The sequence below is a fragment of the Protomyctophum parallelum genome, assembly GCF_964188405.1.
Source record: "Protomyctophum parallelum genome assembly, chromosome: 21".
NCBI lineage: Eukaryota > Metazoa > Chordata > Actinopteri > Myctophiformes > Myctophidae > Protomyctophum > Protomyctophum parallelum.
In genome coordinates this window covers 5,451,058-5,473,731 of record NC_139713.1, presented here as the reverse complement: position 1 = coordinate 5,473,731, position 22,674 = coordinate 5,451,058, and the positions used below count along the sequence as shown (strand labels likewise).

General features: G+C 44.7%; 1 protein-coding gene across 7 annotated transcripts in view; it reads right to left on the bottom strand.

The window, feature by feature from the left end:
• Positions 1-22,674, bottom strand: part of LOC310879280 (calcium/calmodulin-dependent protein kinase type II subunit beta-like) — a gene marked incomplete at its 3' end in the record, with an annotated part of 90,131 nt that overhangs the window by 44,702 nt on the left and 22,755 nt on the right. For 6 of the 7 annotated variants that reach the window (XM_083793835.1, XM_083793833.1, XM_083793832.1 and 3 more), the window contains exons 5-7: positions 18,739-18,804; positions 4,174-4,246; positions 931-1,033 (exon numbers count right to left, since the gene is read on the bottom strand). In XM_083793835.1, the coding sequence (XP_083649961.1) occupies positions 931-1,033; positions 4,174-4,246; positions 18,739-18,804 (242 nt within the window). Of the gene's footprint in view, positions 1-930; positions 1,034-4,173; positions 4,247-13,095; positions 13,169-18,738; positions 18,805-22,674 lie in introns of all 7 variants that reach the window. The other variant, XM_083793831.1, reaches the window with a different exon arrangement.

Below are 22,674 nucleotides of genomic sequence, written 5' to 3'. Positions count from 1 at the left end.
CAAGAAATTTCTTGCAAAATGTGAATGCAAATAAAGATGTTAAATGTGTGTGTGTGTGTGTGTGTGTGTGTGTGTGTGGGTGTGTGTGTGTGTGTGTGTGTGTGTGTGTGTGTGTGTGTGTGTGTGCTCGCGGTTAGAGTAATTTACGTTTAGTTGAACGTCAGTGTCGTGCATCGAAAGTAACCGATCTATAATCCAATCCAATCCAATCCACTTTATTTATATAGCACGTTTTAAAACTCAGAGTTTACAAAGTGCTGTACAGGAGAATAAAATAAAATAAAATAAGTGCACTAAAGCTACCACACAGAAAAACAACAGCGAGAAAACAAAGTACAAACAGTGACAACAACTGAGACACATTACAGAAAACAACAGAGAAACAACAGCATCACAGTGAGACGAAACATATACAAGGACCAAAGGAACTCAAGCGGGGTTAAAAGCCAAGGTAAAGAGGTGGGTCTTCAGGCGGGATTTAAAGGTCTCGATGGAGGGGGCCAATTTGACGTGGGGGGGGGAGTGCGTTCCATAGTTTAGGGGCTACAACAGAAAAGGCTCGGTCGCCTCTGGACTTTAAGCGGGTCTTCTTTGTGACCCTGAGGTTTAGCTGGCCCTCAGACCGCAGTGATCTAGCCGGAGTATAAACCTCAATAAGGTCCGACAAATAAAGAGGAGCCAGACCATTTATAGATTTAAAGACAAATAACAGAATTTTAAAATCCACTCTGAAGCGGACAGGGAGCCAATGAAGGGAGGCCAAGACAGGTGTGATATGCTCACGTCTGCGAGTACCTGTGAGTAGACGAGCGGCTGAGTTTTATAAGCTCACAACACGTACCAAATACCAACATCATGTGTGTATACATGTGAGTGTGTGTGTGCATGAGAGCATGTGTTCCTTTGTGCGTGCGTATGATGTGTACATACCAAACCATGCCTGCTGGTCTCCTTGCACCTCGATGGCCAGTCCGAAGTCAGCCAACTTCACCGCTGCGTTCTTACACTTACTGGCCAGCAACAGGTTCTCTGGCTGTATACACGTACACACACACACACACGAGCACACACACTTCACCATCTCTGTACTGTATACGTACACACACGAGCACACACACTTCACCATCTCTGTACTGTACGCACACACACACACACACACACACGAGCACACACACACACACACACTTCACCAACTCTGTACTGTACGCACACACACACACACGAGCACACACACTTCACCATCTCTGTACTGTATACGTACACACACTTCACCATCTCTGGCTGTACTGTACGTACTGTAAACACATGAGCGCACACACACACACACACACACACACACACACACTTCACCACCAGGCCAACCAACCACCCATTATTACATCATCGGCTCTGAGCGCGATTAGTTTAATTATATTAATTTTTTGCATAAATCGTTTCCCAATCCATCTGGATCTAAAACAGCTGGATGAAATAAACAGAGGTGTACTATAAACACCGCTGTCTCTGGGAAAAGAAACCTTGTATGTCCAAAACCTTTCCTATTTTTAGTTAAGTTTTAGTCCCATTCTGACATTCTGTGCACGCCCTAAAGCATCCTCAATATCATCAGGCGAGAGAAGAATATTCGGAATTCTTTCCTTATTTTTTATTTTTGAGTGAGCCTCTAAGGCCACCGTACCCTTCGCTCTTCCTTTATATTAGCGTCCCGTTCACTTAGCTGTTAGCTGTTAGCCGTTAGCTGTTAGCTGTTAGCTGTTAGCGCGGCAGAAAGAATGCCTCGTATCTGCTCATCTAGGGCGTTCTCCATGGTTTTGATCTGATGGATATGTACTACGCGCTTCATTTCTGCTCCTCGTCCGCCTCTCGTTCAAAATATGAACGCTTTTTGGATCATTTATCGTATAAATGAAAATCGAGAGCAAGGTAAGCTAGCAAAAATAATCAGGTTTTTTTTTTCGGAGGGTGGGTGGGGGGGGGGGGGTTCAGAGTAAAAGCGGCCATGTTTTCCCGGCACCAACAGAGCTCCTATTTTGAAGGAATCCCGTGACTGATTGTGTTAACCCGTTCTGACCTGAGATCAGATTCTAAAAGTGTCTTCTACATCCTGACAGTTTTCTGAAAAAGCTATGTTTCTATATCAGTGGTTCTTAGATTCTTTTTTTAAATAGCAGACCTACAAGTGGCGCGCTACGAGCTTGTAGATCTGCTATTTTTCAATAGCTAAAGCATAGCATAATAACACCAAAAGAGGTTCCCTCCGAAAATGGGTTAAAAAGAAAACTAAATCCCATTTCCTGAGAAGTTATTCCGTTTTGGACATACAATGATGACAGTGACGGCAGGGCTTGAATAAATGACCCATCAACAGGCCCCTGAATGCATGTGTGTGAAATCTTTGGAGGTCATTTTTTCTATGACTATTCTGGTTTAGCAAGATTCAAATGACCATGCCTTCTCTCAAATGTCCCGCCTATGTACACGTCATTTGAAAGCTTACATTATGTATTTTCATCATCTGTAACAATTAAAAAAGTGAACATGGGCCCCCGTCCGGCTCAAAGCGCATTGTATTCGGGTCACATATGATGTCATCGGAACCATGATGATGTCATCCGAACAATGACAGTGAATGACACGTACAGTAGAGACATGACATCTGACTTCTTCAAACTTCCACATCTTTACGGAAGTAAAGTAATCCCAGCCCCCCCCCCCCCCCCCCCCCCCCACTTGGTCATATACCACGCCTGTCACAATTATTGTCTAATCACAATTATTTTTGCATAATTGTCATAATGGTTTCCATGTCGAAAAATGTCATAACATTTTCATATATTTTCAAATTTTAACTTTTTACATTTTTACCCCAAGATTTTGCAACCCATTTTTTCACCCAGGGTCAATTATCTAATGATGTAATCCGGGGCGCTACACTTCCTCTGCCAACCTGGATTCATGAGGAGTCCAAGCTGATTCTTTTCACCTGACAGGGAGGACTTTCCCCGGCCGGACGTAGCGCGTGGAAGGAACACATTTATTTCCGACAACAAGTTCCTTTCCCCTCCATCAGGCGTCCCGGCTGGCCAGGGGGAGGCAGTTTAGAGACCAGGATTACTACATGTTTTTTGTGATGGTACCTACACGATGGGATGGGACACGGGGAGAACATGTGAGGGTACCTACCCTAGGGGACATGGGGAGAACATGTGAGGGTATCTACCCTAGGGGACATGGGGAGAACATGTGAGGGTATCTACCCTAGGGGACATGGGGAGAACATGTGAGGGTACCTACCCTAGGGGACATGGGGAGAACATGTGAGGGTACCTACCCTAGGGGACATGGGGAGAACATGTGAGGGTACCTACCCTAGGGGACATGGGGAGAACATGTGAGGGTACCTACCCTAGGGGACACGGGGATAACATGTGAGGGTACCTACCCTAGGGGACACGGGGAGAACATGTGAGGGTACCTACCCTAGGGGACACGGGGAGAACATGTGAGGGTACCTACCCTAGGGGACACGGGGAGAACATGTGAGGGTACCTACCCTAGGGGACACGGGGAGAACATGTGAGGGTACCTACCCTAGGGGACACGGGGAGAACATGTGAGGGTACCTACCCTAGGGGACACGGGGAGAACATGTGAGGGTACCTATACCTAGGGGACACGGGGAGAACATGTGAGGGTACCTACGCTAGGGGACACAGGGAGAACATGTGAGGGTACCTACCCTAGGGGACACGGGGATAACATGTGAGGGTACCTATACCCTAGGGGACACGGGGAGAACATGCAACGTCCACACAGTCCCTGCACACCTTCACCATGGCAGCAAAGCTTTCTTGGACTTCACACTGAAGTAACTGAACTCCTATAACCCTTTGAAGTGATCGGTCAGATGTCTCATCTGTTACCAGTACAGTCAAGCAGTTCCAGGTAATAATATATACACAGAAGACCACATGCACAGAATACTGTACTGCCGCGACAGGCACAAACAACATGCTAGGAACACACAGATCAAAACACAATGCTAATTACTATGTTGCTATACAAGCAATACTTACCCCGCTTTCAGTACACAACACAGAGGCGCACGCACGCACGCCCACACACACACACACACACACGCAAACACACACACAAACCCAGCAGATCACTCACCTTGAGGTCTCTGTGCACGACCCCCGACTGATGGCAGTGCAGTACCGCCTCCAGAATCTGCTGGATGCAATGACTGCATGCAAACAGCAGGGGGAGCAGGTTAGTCTGAACACATTCACCACGGCCCACTATGTAGAATCCAGACTCATGCATCAGGCAACGATGCCCCAGCATTAGTGCGCATGCTACGCCGCGCACGCACACACACACACACACCCCCCTATAACACGCATACACACGGCACACACACACACGCACGCACACACACCCCTAAAACACGCATACATACGATATAAGTGTCCGTTTCTATAGTCGGAGTAAAGTAACACTGAGAGGACATTGCTGTGTGTATGCACGAGTTATATAGCGCCTGCATGCACACACACACACACACACACACACACACACACACACACACACACACACACACACACACACACACACACACACACACACACACACACACACACACACACACACACACACACACACACACACACACACACACACACACACTCTCTCTCTCTCCATTGTAGTGGAGGCAGGTGGTATATTGACGGAGACAATGTGCTATTTTCAGTAAAGATTTTGAACGTCAAGTCAAGCAGTGTGTGTGTGTGTGTGTGTGTGTGTGTGTGTGTGTAGTTGGGGGGGGGGGTGCACTGCTGCTCTGTGTGTGTGTGTGTGTAGTTGGGGGGGGGGGGTGGACTGCTGCTCTGTGTGTGTGTGTGTGTGTGTGTGTGTGCGCACTGTGTATGGCTTAAGCTATCGTTGGCGTCGAGCAAAAACCTCTTATCTCTATTATTTTTTACCTTTTTCGTGCAGTGTGTATGGAAATGATTGCCCTTAATTCATCGTATACTATAGCACATCACCTATATATATTATTACGTTAAATATAGGTAATGTTGTCGCACCGTTTCTTTCGTGAAACAACATTTTGTCTGCTTGTACACTTGTACGAGTCAGTGACAAACAAAATAATGCCTCTGGATTCCTGATTCTCTTACAATTCATAGGCATTTGGCAGACGCTCTTAATCCATTCTGACCGGGCACCCATTTTGGTGTTGGCCTCATGTTATGCTTTAGCTATTGAAAAATAGCAGATCTACAAGCTCATATCGCGCCACCGAGTGGCGCGATACGAGCTTGTAGGTCTGCTATTTTTGAAAAACGACTGACATTTTTTTAATCTGATCTCAGGTCAGAATGGGTGAATAATGAAACTGTCAGGATGTAATAGACATTTTTTTAATCTGATCTCAGGTCAGAATGGGTTAATCCAGCTGTGATTTACAGTGAGACGGTAAACACATCAAACGCATAGAGCCTCAGTAGTCTATATCAAAAGACATAGCATCTACATTACATCTTTAACCCATTTCTGACCTGAGATCAGATTCTAAAAATGTCTATTACATCCGGACAGTTTCATTATTAACCCATTCTGACCTGAGATCAGATTCTAAAAGTGTCTTCGATTTTTCAAAAATAGCAGACCTACAAGCTCGTATCGCGCCACTCGGTGGCGCGATACGAGCTTGTAGATCTGCTATTTTTCAATAGCTAAAGCATAACATGATGCTAACAAATGCTAGGAAAGTTCACAGATTCTAATTTTAGCAGTTTTTTTTTGGGGGGGGGGGGAATTTGAATCCTGAAAAGTAACATATTGTTGCTGTTGGGAGGAAACCTCATAACTCCATTTTTGAGGTCTTTCGAAAATATTGAACCAATGGAAAGTAGTAAAAAGGTGCTTTGGACAAAACCTCTTAACTCCATTGGACCCTCAAAGTGTCTGCTAAAGCAACTAACTCCACCACCTCTCCCCCTCTCATGGAAGTAATTGACACTATTTATTGTGTCAATTACACCAACTTCGATGAGGCTGTATATTGCTTTGTTTTCAAAACATATATAAGGTTTTCTGAATTTCCTGAAAAATGTATATTTTTTTCTTTTCCTGACAAAATGAACATTTTGGAGTTGCGAGGTTTCCACCCGACAGACAGAACTATACGAGTTCCCCTGTGTTTGTTATTTCTGGAGCCTCAGACAGCAGCAACACATCACTGATCATCAGACAGCAGCAACACATCACTGAGCATCAGGCTTTGAAGCACCAGAGTTAAGCCATTCTGTACGGGAACCCCTTTTGGTGTTTTAAGCATAATGTTATGCTTTAGCCATTTAAAAAATAGCAGATCTACAAGCTCATAGGTTGTAGGTCTGCTATTTTTGCAAAATCTTGAAAATGCGTCTCAAATCTTTGAATATATATTCTTTCAGAGTGAGCGTTTTTAACTCAAATCTTTGCTTCTGAGAGGTTCCTGGAACAACATATTTTCAGATGGGGGGGTCGGTGCTGGCCAAATACATATCATTTTTGGGGTCCTTGACATGAAATATTGAGCACCACTGATACAGAAACATGAGGTTTTTCAGAAAATTGTCATCATTTAGAATTGTTTTAATTTCGACGTCAGGTCTTAACGGGTTAAGCACCGACAGACTTCAGTGTGTTCACATCACTGTCTAGTCTACCTCCTCCTTTGTCCACATCTTTCTTTCTCTCATTTTCTTTCCAATTGGATCCTTATTATGCCAATTTCCAGCGTATCCGTGTTTACTCCTACTAACAACTTTAAAGGTTTTATGACATTCATTTATTTTTCTTTTTCTTTTTTGACCGTCTTTTTTGATCGTTTTATGACCTCAATTACACCCAAAAAAACCTGAACTTTGAACATTCAGTGGATTTTCTCTGTGGTCTGAAGTTTTCTTTGGGGTTTTTTGAGCTACAATGAAAACAGGCAACACAGTGAAACAGTGACATCTGCTGGCAAATCCCATTGACATATATGGGATTTGCAGTAAGTGATGTCACTTACTGCCGGCAAATCAGAGCACCTGTTTGAGCCAGAAAACCCCAGATCACAGAAAATCTACTGAATGTTAAAAAGTTCATGTTTTTTGGGTGCAATTGAGATTAGAAAACCTAAAAAACCCAAGAACAATTCCAAAACCTTTTTTTTAATGTCACAATCCCTTTAAGACAGTAGTGTGTTTATATTCCTACTTAGGGCTGTCAAAGTTAACGCACTATTAACTAGTTAACTCACAATCCTTTTAACGGCACTAATTTTTTTAATGCGCGATTAACGCACTGTGAAGTTTGACAGAATGGTTGAGAGACGCATGCATGTGAATGCAGGCAGTCAGTGAGCCCCGCCTCTCTCCCCCTCTCTCTCTCTCTCTCCCAGTGAGTCTACACAATTAGAAAACTTTGAAAACATGTTATTTTGATCAACATGGCCCGTTATCTCTCGTAATGGTACCATTGGCCAACATCAATACAGTTCTTTAGTTTGGGTCTGGAAGGCTAAATGTCATCAAATGGTGGTTCCGTGGCTCAAATGCAGAATAAATAAAGGGCCTTGATATGAAAAATCTTGAAAACCACTGATTTAAGGTATATTTAGAACGTATACAAAATATGCTATTAATTTGCGATTAATCACAGTTAACTATGGACAATCATGCGATTAATCTGATTAAATATTTTAATCGATTGACAGCCCTAATTCCTACTAACAACACTACATGTTTAAGACAGTAGTGTGTTTATATTCATACTAACAACAACTCTACATGTTTAGGGCAGTGGTGCTGACAGATTCTGCTGCTATAGCCAGAATCTGTCTTGGGAGAGATTTATTTTCACCTGACAGCGAGGACTTTTCACCAGGAGGACAAACAGTACAGTTCTGTTCTGTTCTGTTCTGTTCTGTTCTGTTCTGTTCCACACACACCTCACTGAACATAACAGGCACCCTGACCAACCCCTGCATTGGCACAGGACTGTCTGCTACTGCTGCAGATCACCTGCTATACTGCAGCCTTAGAGATCACCTGCTATGCTGCAGCCTTAGAGATCACCTGCTATGCTGCAGCCATAGAGATCACCTGCTATGCTGCAGCCATAGAGATCACCTGCTATGCTGCAGCCATAGAGATCACCTGCTATGCTGCAGCCATAGAGATCACCTGCTATGCTGCAGCCATAGAGATCACCTGCTATGCTGCAGCCATAGAGATCACCTGCTATACTGCAGCCATAGAGATCACCTGCTATGCTGCAGCCATAGAGATCACCTGCTATGCTGCAGCCATAGAGATCACCTGCTGCTGCAGCCATAGAGATCACCTGCTATACTGCAGCCATAGAGATCACCTGCTGCTGCAGCCATATAGATCACCTGCTATGCTGCAGCCATAGAGATCACCTGCTATGCTGCAGCCATAGAGATCACCTGCTATGCTGCAGCCATAGAGATCACCTGCTATACTGCAGCCATATAGATCACCTGCTGCTGCAGCCATAGAGATCACCTGCTATGCTGCAGCCTTAGAGATCACCTGCTATACTGCAGCCATAGAGATCACCTGCTATGCTGCAGCCATAGAGATCACCTGTTATACTGCAGCCTTAGAGATCACCTGCTATACTGCAGCCATATAGATCACCTGCTATGCTGCAGCCATAGAGATCACCTGCTATGCTGCAGCCATAGAGATCACCTGCTGCTGCAGCCATATAGATCACCTGCTATGCTGCAGCCATAGAGATCACCTGTTATACTGCAGCCTTAGAGATCACCTGCTATACTGCAGCCATATAGATCACCTGCTGCTGCAGCCATATAGATCACCTGCTATGCTGCAGCCATAGAGATCACCTGCTATGCTGCAGCCATAGAGATCACCTGCTGCTGCAGCCATAGAGATCACCTGCTATACTGCAGCCATAGAGATCACCTGCTATGCTGCAGCCTTAGAGATCACCTGCTATGCTGCAGCCATAGAGATCACCTGCTGCTGCAGCCGTAGAGATCACCTGCTATGCTGCAGCCTTAAGGCTCATACATAGTCTGGATTTACGGTGGTGGGGTGACCACCGAACTACAACATGACGTCACGAGCCGCGGTGAAGAGCAAACCACCGCCACCGCTCCAGCCCTTCTCTCTGTTTTTACTCACCACCGCTCAACGTTATTTCAGCTCCGGTGGTCAGCTCACCACCGGAGCGGTGGTCACCTCACCACCGAAAATCCAGACTATGAATAGGCCTTTAGAGATCACCTGCTACTGCAGCCATAGAGATCACCTGCTATGCTGCAGCCATAGAGATCACCTGCTATGCTGCAGCCATAGAGATCACCTGCTATGCTGCAGCCTTAGAGATCACCTGTTATACTGCAGCCATAGAGATCACCTGCTATGCTGCAGCCATAGAGATCACCTGCTGCTGCAGCCTTAGAGATCACCTGCTATGCTGCAGCCATATAGATCACCTGCTGCTGCATTGGGACTAGTGTCTGATACTGCAGCCCAGAGCCATAAGGCCTATTCATAGTCTGGATTTCCGGTGATGAGGTGACCACCACTCCGGTGGTGAGGTGACCACCGCTCCGGTGGTGAGGTGACCACCGCTCCGGTGGTGAGGTGACCACCGCTCCGGTGGTGAGGTGACCACCGGAGCTGTAATAACGTGGAGCGGTGGCGAGTAAAAAAAGAGAGAAGGGCTGGGGTTCTGTTCACTTCATGGGGCTCCAGTCCAATGGCGGCGGCTCTTCTACATAGACTTATATTGGTTTTGTCCCTGATTGAAGGCTCCACATATATACAGGGACAACCGGAAGTTTATGGAATGCATTGGCGTCTATGGGGCTCGCGCGAGTACATGAACCACGTGACCGGGCTGTTTTCTGCCCCCTCAATGTCGCAACTCTTCTATTAGATGGCTCTGCTGCAGCCATAGAGATCACCTGACCAACGCTGACTCACTCCCCAAAAGGCATGTTGTGACTTAGTCCCAAACGTCAACATGAAACAGGGCACATCGTGCCCCAGGCAGCGTATCTGATCCGTCAAGCGGACTTGAGCCATATTGGGAAGCACACCGCCGTGATGTTACGGCGTATTGGGAAGCACACCGCCGAGCGAGCTCAGGTGAAGCACACAGGTGAAGCACACCGCCGAGCACACCGCCGAGCACACCGCCGAGCGAGCTCAGGCGAGCGAGTCGCTGTGCCAAGTGTTTTGGGAAATCTGCTTTGAGGCGACTCAGCACCGTCCGAGATATGTCACGACAGGCACAGAATCATGAATCATCGATTCCCCGTCAAGGCTGTCCCCCTTCATCAGCATGTTGAAGTCAGAACTAAATATGACGTATTGATACAGTATGTTTGTTGGAGTGCCAGAGGATTCAATGGACAATCTACAAGCTCACAACACGTTCACTGTACATCAGCTATTTACGGTATTTTAAAATGCGCAAAATAGAGTCCCTAGTCTTACGCACACACACACACACACACAGTCACACACAGACAGAAGCACGCACGCACACACACACACACACACACACACACACACACACACACACACACACACACACACACACACACACACACACACACACACACACACACACACACACACACACACACACACACACACACACACACACACACACACACACACACACACACACACACTGTGTTCCATTCGTATACTCCCGGATTTCAATTAAACGCTGAAGATTTTACAGATTTGGGGTACACCAAAGATATTAAGAAAAATCATATCCTATCAAACGGCGGTCCGTGGATCCTAATGCATAACATCAACCTGAATATTAAAAATAATAATAGAAGAAACAAGAGTTGAGAAGGACTACAGACAGACAGAAGTGCATCAAGACAATAGAGATCCAAAAGCCAAAAGCTCTACAAACAGGCAGACGGTCGGGCACAGAGTGGGCACAGAGTGGGCACAGAGCGGGCACAGAGTGGGCACAGAACGGGCACAGAGCGGGCACAGAGACAGGCACAGAGTGGGCACAGAGCGGGCACAGAGCGGGCACAGAGCGGGCACAGAGACGGGAAGACGGGCAAAGCACAGGCAGGAGGTGAGCACAAACATATAAAGACCAACCCCTTGCATCTAGGGTAAAGGAGGACAATGGCCCCTTGCATCCAGGGTAAAGGAGGACAATGGCCCCTTGCATCCAGGGTAAAGGAGGACAATGGCCCCTTGCATCCAGGGTAAAGGAGGACAATGGCCCCTTGCATCCAGGGTAAAGGAGGACAATGGCCCCTTGCATCCAGGGTAAAGGAGGACAATGGCCCCTTGCATCCAGGGTAAAGGAGGACAATGGCCCCTTGCATCCAGGGTAAAGGAGGACAATGGCCCCTTGCATCCAGGGTAAAGGAGGACAATGGCCCCTTGCATCCAGGGTACAGGACAATGCACCTGGTGAGACACACTGCTGGGCCCTATGTTCCCCATTTATGTTTTTTAGGGTATCAACAGCTTTAAACAGCTTTAGTGTTTAATGTGTGTGTGTGTGTGTGTTGTCTGAACTAACGTTAGAAATGCCATTGACAATGAATGGAGAATTTACGTCATATGTGTCTCTGAGCAAATCGGCTGGGTATGTCGGAGGGAACCCGTGGCCAATAAGGGACCACCATTCTTGATGATGATGTATGATGATTAGAGAGCCCCTCACTTCACACGTGTGTGATTTCTTTTTTAAACATTTTATTTTAACGATTTTATAACCAATTCTTTCCACCCCGGGGGGCCAATTGCCTATAAGATGTAATCCTGGGCGCTATACTCTCTCCCTCTGCTAATCTGGGGAGAGCCACGAACTGAGCTCATGCTTCCTTCCATGCATGAGGAGTTAGCAGGCCACTTATTTTTCTTCTCCTTATCACCCGACAGGGGGTAGTGGTTTCCCCGACAGGACGTAGCACGTGGAAGGAACACGTTATTCCAACCAGTTTCTCCCCCCCCCCATAAATAGCTACTCTCTCCTGAAAATGATTCATCTGGAGTATTTAAAATTTTCCATACATTAAACTATAAACTACTACTACATCTCAGAGGCAGATATTCGGTACATTTTACTCCACTACGATTCTTTTTTTTTAAACCTTAGATTACAAGCTACTTTGTTGATTTTAGAGATTACAAAACATTCATTAACCAGAATAACTGCCATATTTTATACTTTGGCTATTCGAAAATAGCCATCTATAATATCTATAATAAGCTCACGAAAATGGAGCGATTGTAAACATTTGGAGCGTGTAAATTTGAGACATTTAGAAAATCTTGAACCCTGAATGCAGTGATTTAACTTTTAACAGAGTATGTTTACATTGTGCTTACTTTTACCAGTGGTTCCCAAACTTGTTCATGTCAAGGACCCCCAAATTGACACTAATCAGCCTACGGACCCCCATTTGAAATGATATGCCAGGGACCCCCATAATAGAAGATCTTTACGGCTCTAGCAGCGACCCTCAACCCGTTTAATTTCAAGGACCGCCAGTTTGACATCAGTCTACGGACCCCCATTTTAAGGCATTTCTATCTCTGAGACCCCGATTAATATTGTAAAAATCAATGTTAATTTACCTCTGAGAGTGTACAAACGGTACACTCTCAGAGCTACAGACCCATAAGGGTCCATTTGGCTGCAGGGGACCACCTGGAACTCCCTGAAGGACCCCTGGGGGTCCCCGGGACCCCACATTGGGAACCACTGATTTATACCACTGGCACTGTCGACCCTGGGGAACATAGGGATGACCCCCGTTAGACACAGACAAACACGCACACACGCTTGTGTGCGCACACACGCACGCACACACACACACACACACACACACACACACACACACACACACACACACACACACACACACACACACACACACACACACACACACACACACACACACACACACACACACACACACACACACACACACACACACACACACACACACACACACACACACACACACACACACACACACACACGCACGCACACACACACCTTGAGATCCCTGTGCACTATGTCATGCTGGTGGGTGTATGACACAGAGTCTAGAATCTGATGAATACAGTGACTGTGAAGACAAAAACGACAACAGAGGAACAACAGCGTAAATTAAACTACAACAACAACAACAACAAACAACAACCAACAACCGTAAATAAAACGACTGCAGGAAGAAGAAATAAGAGGAGGAGAAATGGTGGACGAAACGTTTACGACACTGTAAAGGACGAGGGGGGGGGGGGGGGGGTCGAGGGGGGCAAAGGCAGAAGGCATTCTAACGTACACAATATACAGTCAGCCACGACCTTCTAGAAGGCAGAAGGCATTCTAATGTACACAATATACAGACAGTCAGCCACGACCCGACAGTTAGAGAGCTGCAATCCATCACTTATATTTAAAGGTTTCATGACATTCACTTTCATTTATTTTAACTCAATTACACCAAAAGAACATTTGAACATTCAGTGGATTTTCTGCGGTCTGGAGTTTTCTCTGGGGTTTTTTTGGAGAAGCCTTTTGAGCTGCAATGAAAACAGGCAAAACAGTGAAAACATCTGCTGGCAAATCCCATTGACACATAATGGGATTTGCAGGCTGTGACATCACAAACAGCAGGAAGATCAGAGCACTTTGTTTGAGCCAGAAAACCCCCCAGACCACAGAAGATCTACTGAATGTTAACATCCCGAACACCCGGGGGGGTATTTAGGACCATTAACCCATTCTGACCCGAGATCAGATTCTAAAAATGTCTTCTATGTCAGTCGCTCTTCGATTTTTCAAAAATAGCAGACCTACAAGTTCGTAGCGCGCCACTCGGTGGCGCGCTATGAGCTTGTAGATCTGCTATTTTTCAATAGCTAAAGCACAACGTAATGCTAACGCCAAAACGGGTTCACCAAACGGGTTCGCCCAAAATGGGTCAAACCAGCGATTTGCAGCGTCGGAGCCCATTTCAAGATGCACCATGCAGGCGCCATCTTGGATGTAACTGAAGTAGCTAGATGTAGCCCGACAACGGGGAGGCATGATTTACTTCTAACTAGAGCTGGGACTCGATTAAAAAAATTAATCTAATTAATCAGAGGCTTTGCGATTAATTAATCTAGATTAATCGCATTTTAATCGCATATCAATATTCAACCCGAGAACAGCGAGAAACCTTTTTTTTAATGTTTTTTGGTATCCCAGTGAATCAACGAATAGTGACTACAGGATACCACTAATTTTCAACATTTTACTGTCATTAATATACCTGTTGTGGAAATAATAATAAAAAGTCACCCCATTCTGTGTTGCCTAGAACTGGAGGTCTGAAAAAAAATTAGTAACAGTAACAAGTACATCTCAGTGACATCACAAAGCTGTACTTACTTCATATTGTTACTGTTTTTTGTCAGACCTCCAGTTCTAGGCAACACAAAATGGGGTGACTTTTTATTATTTCCAGTTTTCAGTACTATAGAAAAGCGCCCAGTGAGAAACGTTCCGCGGTGAAAAAAAAGGTGCGATTAATTTATCTGTAGTTAATCGCGATTAATTTTTCTGTAGTTAATTAATCTAAATTAATCGCAATTAGTCCCGGCCCTACTTCTAACGCCAGGGCTCCACTGGGCGCGTCTGCGTCGCGTCTCCGTCAGCGTCGGGAATGTGCCCTTTTAATCAATGGAGGGTGGCTCCACTGCCCGCGTTGCGTTGCGTTGTGCTGCGTTCGGTGACAAAAAAATTGCCCCGGTTCGTTTTTTGACGCACGCACGCGTTGACAGCAACATAAAAGAATGTTGCTGACGCGCAGTTTTCAAATGCCCGCGGTGGAGCACCTCTAGCGTGACGTTGACGTTGTCATGACACGAGCAGGACGCGACGGAGACGCGACGCGCCCAGTGGAGCCCTGGCGTAACACGACAAGCGACGGGACCGCGATGGGCCGTCAAAAAACAATCGTCTTTGGCTAGAATAATGGAAGCATTGATTTATAGATCAAGAGTTATTCACGTTTCCACTAAAATGGAAGGGGGGACCACTTTGGATGACGTCCCGCAACCCGGAAATGACATGGAATGTTGTGGAGCGAGGCGCTATGATTCATCTCCGTCCTGGGCGCTGAGCGGAACTATTTGATAGGACGGGGACATCCGTTTATGCCACTCAGGGTGTTAAAAGTTCAGGGTTATTTTTGGGTGCAATTGAGCTCAGAAAACATTAACAAACAATGGTGGGTCACGGACAAAATAGTCTCACGTAGCCAGACAACTCTTCCACAATTTCCGAATGCTATATAGTGTGGAACTACACTTCCTGAATGCTATATAGAGTGTGGAACTACACCTCCTGAATGCTATATAGAGTCTGAAACTACACTTCCTGAATGCTATATAGAGTCTGAAACTACACTTCCTGAATGCTATATAGAGTGTGGAACTACACCTCCTGAATGCTATATAGAGTCTGAAACTACACTTCCTGAATGCTATATAGAGTGTGGAACTACACTTCCTGAATGCTATATAGAGTGTGGAACTACACCTCCTGAATGCTATATAGAGTCTGAAACTACACTTCCTGAATGCTATATAGAGTGTGGAACTACACCTCCTGAATGCTATATAGAGTCTGAAACTACACTTCCTGAATGCTATATAGAGTGTGGAACTACACCTCCTGAATGCTATATAGAGTGTGGAACTACACCTCCTGAATGCTATATAGAGTGTGGAACTACACTTCCTGAATGCTATATAGAGTGTGGAACTACACCTCCTGAATGCTATATAGAGTCTGAAACTACACTTCCTGAATGCTATATAGAGTGTGGAACTACACCTCCTGAATGCTATATAGAGTCTGAAACTACACTTCCTGAATGCTATATAGAGTGTGGAACTACACTTCCTGAATGCTATATAGAGTCTGGAACTACACCTCCTGAATGCTATATAGAGTCTGGAACTACACTTCCTGAATGCTATATAGAGTGTGGAACTACACTTCCTGAATGCTATATAGAGTCTGGAACTACACTTCCTGAATGCTACATAGAGTGTGGAACTACACTTCCTGAATGCTACATAGAGTGTGGAACTACACCTCCTGAATGCTATATAGAGTCTGGAACTACACTTCCTGAATGCTATATAGAGTCTGGAACTACACTTCCTGAATGCTACATAGAGTGTGGAACTACACCTCCTGAATGCTATATAGAGTCTGGAACTACACCTCCTGAATGCTATATAGAGTCTGGAACTACACCTCCTGAATGTTATATAGAGTCTGGAACTACACCTCCTGAATGCTATATAGAGTCTGGAACTACACCTCCTGAATGCTATATAGAGTGTGGAACTACACTTCCTGAATGCTATATAGAGTCTGGAACTACACTTCCTGAATGCTATATAGAGTCTGGAACTACACCTCCTGAATGTTATATAGAGTCTGGAACTACACCTCCTGAATGCTATATAGAGTCTGGAACTACACCTCCTGAATGCTATATAGAGTCTGGAACTACACTTCCTGAATGCTATATAGAGTCTGGAACTACACCTCCTGAATGCTATATAGAGTCTGGAACTACACCTCCTGAATGCTATATAGAGTCTGGAACTACACTTCCTGAATGCTATATAGAGTCTGGAACTACACCTCCTGAATGCTATATAGAGTCTGGAACTACACCTCCTGAATGCTATATAGAGTCTGGAACTACACTTCCTGAATGCTATATAGAGTCTGGAACTACACCTCCTGAATGCTATATAGAGTGTGGAACTACACCTCCTGAATGTTATATAGAGTCTGGAACTACACCTCCTGAATGCTATATAGAGTCTGGAACTACATCTCCTGAATGCTATATAGAGTCTGGAACTACACCTCCTGAATGCTATATAGAGTCTGGAACTACACCTCCTGAATGCTATATAGAGTCTGGAACTACACCTCCTGAATGCTATATAGAGTCTGGAACTACACTTCCTGAATGCTATATAGAGTCTGGAACTACACCTCCTGAATGCTATATAGAGTCTGGAACTACACCTCCTGAATGCTATATAGAGTCTGGAACTACACCTCCTGAATGCTATATAGAGTCTGGAACTACACCTCCTGAATACTATATAGAGTCTGGAACTACACCTCCTGAATACTATATAGAGTGTGGAACTACACTCTATCCAAGTAATCTGTTTGTCATTTCCGTTCACAAAAATATATTTTAAAAGCAGCAAGCTATATATGCTTAGGATAAATTTGAGCGACTGTAAAGACGAAACGGAAGTGCGGAGGAGTCTCCACTTCCGCTTTATATTTTACTCATGATCAGAGCTTCCGTTGCTCCAGACTGTATGATGGAAGCATTTATATTGTACTCATGATCAGAGCATCCGTTGCTCCAGACTGTACGACGGAAGCATTTATAATTGACTCATGATCAGAGCTTCCGTTGCTCCAGACTGTACGACGGAAGCATTTATATTTGACTCATGATCAGAGCTTCCGTTGCTCCAGACTGTACGACGGAAGCATTTATATTTTACTCATGATCAGAGCACAGAAGCATTTATATTTTACTCATGATCAGAGCTTCCGTTGCTCCAGACTGTACGACGGAAGCATTTATATTTGACTCATGATCAGAGCTTCCGTTGCTCCAGACTGTACGATGGAAGCATTTATATTTGACTCATGATCAGAGCTTCCGTTGCTCCAGACTGTACGACGGAAGCATTTATATTTTACTCATGATCAGAGCTTCCGTTGCTCCAGACTGTACGACGGAAGCATTTATATTTTACTCATGATCAGAGCTTCCGTTGCTCCAGACTGTACGACGGAAGCATTTATATTTGACTCATGATCAGAGCTTCCGTTGCTCCAGACTGTACGACGGAAGCATTTATATTGTACTCATGATCAGAGCTTCCGTTGCTCCAGACTGTACGACGGAAGCATTTATATTTGACTCATGATCAGAGCTTCCGTTGCTCCAGACTGTACGACGGAAGCATTTATATTTTACTCATGATCAGAGCTTCCGTTGCTCCAGACTGTACGACGGAAGCATTTATATTGTACTCATGATCAGAGCTTCCGTTGCTCCAGACTGTACGACGGAAGCATTTATATTTGACTCATGATCAGAGCTTCCGTTGCTCCAGACTGTACGACGGAAGCATTTATATTTGACTCATGATCAGAGCTTCCGTTGCTCCAGACTGTACGACGGAAGCATTTATATTGTACTCATGATCAGAGCTTCCGTTGCTCCAGACTGTACGACGGAAGCATTTATATTTGACTCGTGATCAGAGCTTCCGTTGCTCCAGACTGTATGATGGAAGCATTTGGAAATTGCGAGAGAGTCTGGCAACGGACAAAATACATGTTTGGGTGCCTTGTATGGAGTACCAATGTCCAATGTCATAAATCGTACGGATTGCAGCTTTAAATTAATTAACACCCAGTATGGGAAGAAGAAGAAGAAGAAGAAGGAGAAAGAGAAGAAGAACAACAACAACAACAGCTTTCACTTGTAACATATTAATAGTTGTACATTGCAGTACTGATACCTTTGCTTGAGTACACAATGTGATTACTTTTTACTAGATATGAGAGAGCTTACTGTACCTGGCGTCTGCTTCGCTGTAGTACTCTCTCGCCACGATGTCCTCGAACAGTTCACCCCCTGTCACCCTGAAACACAGACACAACGGTTCAATTCACCCCCTGTCTGTTACAGACACATAACAGTCTAATTCACCCCCTGTCTGTCTCACTGAAACACAGACACATAACAGTCTAATTCACCCCCTGTCTGTCTCACTGAAACACAGACACATAACAGTCTAATTCACCCCCTGTCTGTCTCACTGAAACACAGACACATAACAGTCTAATTCACCCCCTGTCTGTCTCACTGAAACACAGACACATAACAGTCTAATTCACCCCCTGTCTGTCACCCTGAATCACAGACACATAACAGTCTAATTCACCCCCTGTCTGTCTCACTGAAACACAGACACATAACAGTCTAATTCACCCCCTGTCTGTCACCCTGAAACACAGACACACAACAGTCTAATTCACCCCCTGTCTGTCTCACTGAAACACAGACACATAACAGTCTAATTCACCCCCTGTCTGTCTCACTGAAACACAGACACATAACAGTCTAATTCACCCCCTGTCTGTCTCACTGAAACACAGACACATAACGGTTCAATTCACCCCCTGTCTGTCACCCTGAAACACAGACACATAACAGTCTAATTCACCCCCTGTCTCACTGAAACACAGACACATAACAGTCTAATTCACCCCCTGTCTCACTGAAACACAGACACATAACAGTCTAATTCACCCCCTGTCTGTCACCCTGAAACACAGACACATAACAGTCTAATTCACCCCCTGTCTGTCACACTGAAACACAGACACATAACAGTCTAATTCACCCCCTGTCTGTCACCCTGAAACACAGACACATAACAGTCTAATTCACCCCCTGTCTGTCACCCTGAAACACAGACACATAACAGTCTAATTCACCCCCTGTCTGTCACCCTGAAACACAGACACATAACAGTCTAATTCACCCCCTGTCTCACTGAAACACAGACACATAACAGTCTAATTCACCCCCTGTCTCACTGAAACACAGACACATAACAGTCTAATTCACCCCCTGTCTGTCACCCTGAAACACAGACACATAACGGTTCAATTCACCCCCTGTCTGTCACCCTGAAACACAGACACATAACAGTCTAATTCACCCCCTGTCTGTCACCCTGAAACACAGACACATAACAGTCTAATTCACCCCCTGTCTGTCACCCTGAAACACAGACACATAACAGTCTAATTCACCCCCTGTCTGTCACCCTGAAACACAGACACATAACAGTCTAATTCACCCCCTGTCTGTCACCCTGAAACACAGACACATAACAGTCTAATTCACCCCCTGTCTCACTGAAACACAGACACATAACAGTCTAATTCACCCCCTGTCTGTCACCCTGAAACACAGACACATAACAGTCTAATTCACCCCCTGTCTGTCACCCTGAAACACAGACACATAACAGTCTAATTCACCCCCTGTCTCACTGAAACACAGACACATAACAGTCTAATTCACCCCCTGTCTCACTGAAACACAGACACATAACAGTCTAATTCACCCCCTGTCTGTCACCCTGAAACACAGACACATAACAGTCTAATTCACCCCCTGTCTGTCACCCTGAAACACAGACACATAACAGTCTAATTCACCCCCTGTCTGTCACCCTGAGACACAGACACATAACAGTCTAATTCACCCCCTGTCTCACTGAAACACAGACACATAACAGTCTAATTCACCCCCTGTCTGTCACCCTGAAACACAGACACATAACAGTCTAATTCACCCCCTGTCTGTCACCCTGAAACACAGACACATAACGGTTCAATTCACCCCCTGTCTGTCACCCTGAAACACAGACACATAACGGTTCAATTCACCCCCTGTCTCACTGAAACACTGTCACGTCCAGGACGTACCACGCCTGGTCCCTACCTTTAGCCCCTCTGTTGCCTCCCTTCCCCTGGCTGATTGTGAAACTGTGTCCACCCGCGCTTCTAAGCTGAAGAGACTTTGGTTAATGAGCATGGAGGTATATTAGGGACTCTGTGTTATGGGTTAGGTTTCTCGATTATATAACACTGTGTTACTTTATGTTACATATGCCCTGGGGGAGGGTTTTCTGAGTTATAATAAAAGTGCTTGAGTGCAAGTCGTTGTTGCCTGGATTATTCTGCATACGGGTCCAAATACTGAGGTGTTCCTGACAAACACAGACACAGTGACACGCTGTGAGCTTGTAGATCTGCTATTTTTGAAGAGTCAGCAGTCGCCACAAAAAAAAATCCAAAATGGCATAGATGCTTTCTTGGTTTTAACGGGTAAAAAAAAAAATGCAAATAAAAAGCACACATTTGTTCACAGAAGCAGTCTCTGCATGTACGCACGCAGGCGTGCACACGCACGTGCCACACACACACACACACACACACACACACACACACACACACACACACACACACACACACACACACACACACACACACACACACACACACACACACACACACACACACACACACACACACACACACACACACACACACAATTATACAATTATACTCGATTATACTCGACGGTTTTATGAATGTCATTTTTGCAATTGTTTGCCAATATTTAAGCTAAAAGCCGATGTAGATGATTGGCCATTTTTCAGGTGTGCAATTCCGGCGCACACCAATTAATTTTAATCCCCAAAACCTCTACACGTAAATCTATAACCAGAACAGATGCCTCATCTTATCCTAAACCCTTAACCCTTAAATCTATAGCCAGAACAGATGCCTCATCTTATCCTAAACCCTTAACCCTTAAATCTATAGCCAGAACAGATGCCTCATCTTATCCTAAACCCTTAAATCTATAACCAGAACAGATGCCTCATCTTATCCTAAACCCTTAACCCTTAAATCTATAGCCAGAACAGATGCCTCATCTTATCCTAAACCCTTAAATCTATAGCCAGAACAGATGCCTCATCTTATCCTAAACCCTTAAATCTATAACCAGAACAGATGCCTCATCTTATCCTAAACCCTTAAATCTATAACCAGAACAGATGCCTCATCTTATCCTAAACCCTTAACCCTTAAATCTATAACCAGAACAGATGCCTCATCTTATCCTAAACCCTTAACCCTTAAATCTATAACCAGAACAGATGCCTCATCTTATCCTAAACCCTTAAATCTATAACCAGAACAGATGCCTCATCTTATCCTAAACCCTTAACCCTTAAATCTATAACCAGAACAGATGCCTCATCTTATCCTAAACCCTTAACCCTTAACTCTATAACCAGAACAGATGCCTCATCTTATCCTAAACCCTTAACCCTTAAATCTATAACCAGAACAGATGCCTCATCTTATCCTAAACCCTAAACCCTTAAATCTATAACCAGAACAGATGCCTCATCTTATCCTAAACCCTTAAATCTATAACCAGAACAGATGCCTCATCTTATCCTAAACCCTTAACCCTTAACTCTATAACCAGAACAGATGCCTCATCTTATCCTAAACCCTTAACCCTTAAATCTATAACCAGAACAGATGCCTCATCTTATCCTAAACCCTTAACCCTTAAAACTATAGCCAGAACAGATGCCTCATCTTATCCTAAACCCTTAACCCTTAAATCTATAACCAGAACAGATGCCTCATCTTATCCTAAACCCTTAACTCTATAACCAGAACAGATGCCTCATCTTATCCTAAACCCTTAACCCTTAACTCTATAACCAGAACAGATGCCTCATCTTATCCTAAACCCTTAACCCTTAAATCTATAACCAGAACAGATGCCTCATCTTATCCTAAACCCTTAAATCTATAACCAGAACAGATGCCTCATCTTATCCTAAACCCTTAACCCTTAAATCTATAACCAGAACAGATGCCTCATCTTATCCTAAACCCTTAACCCTT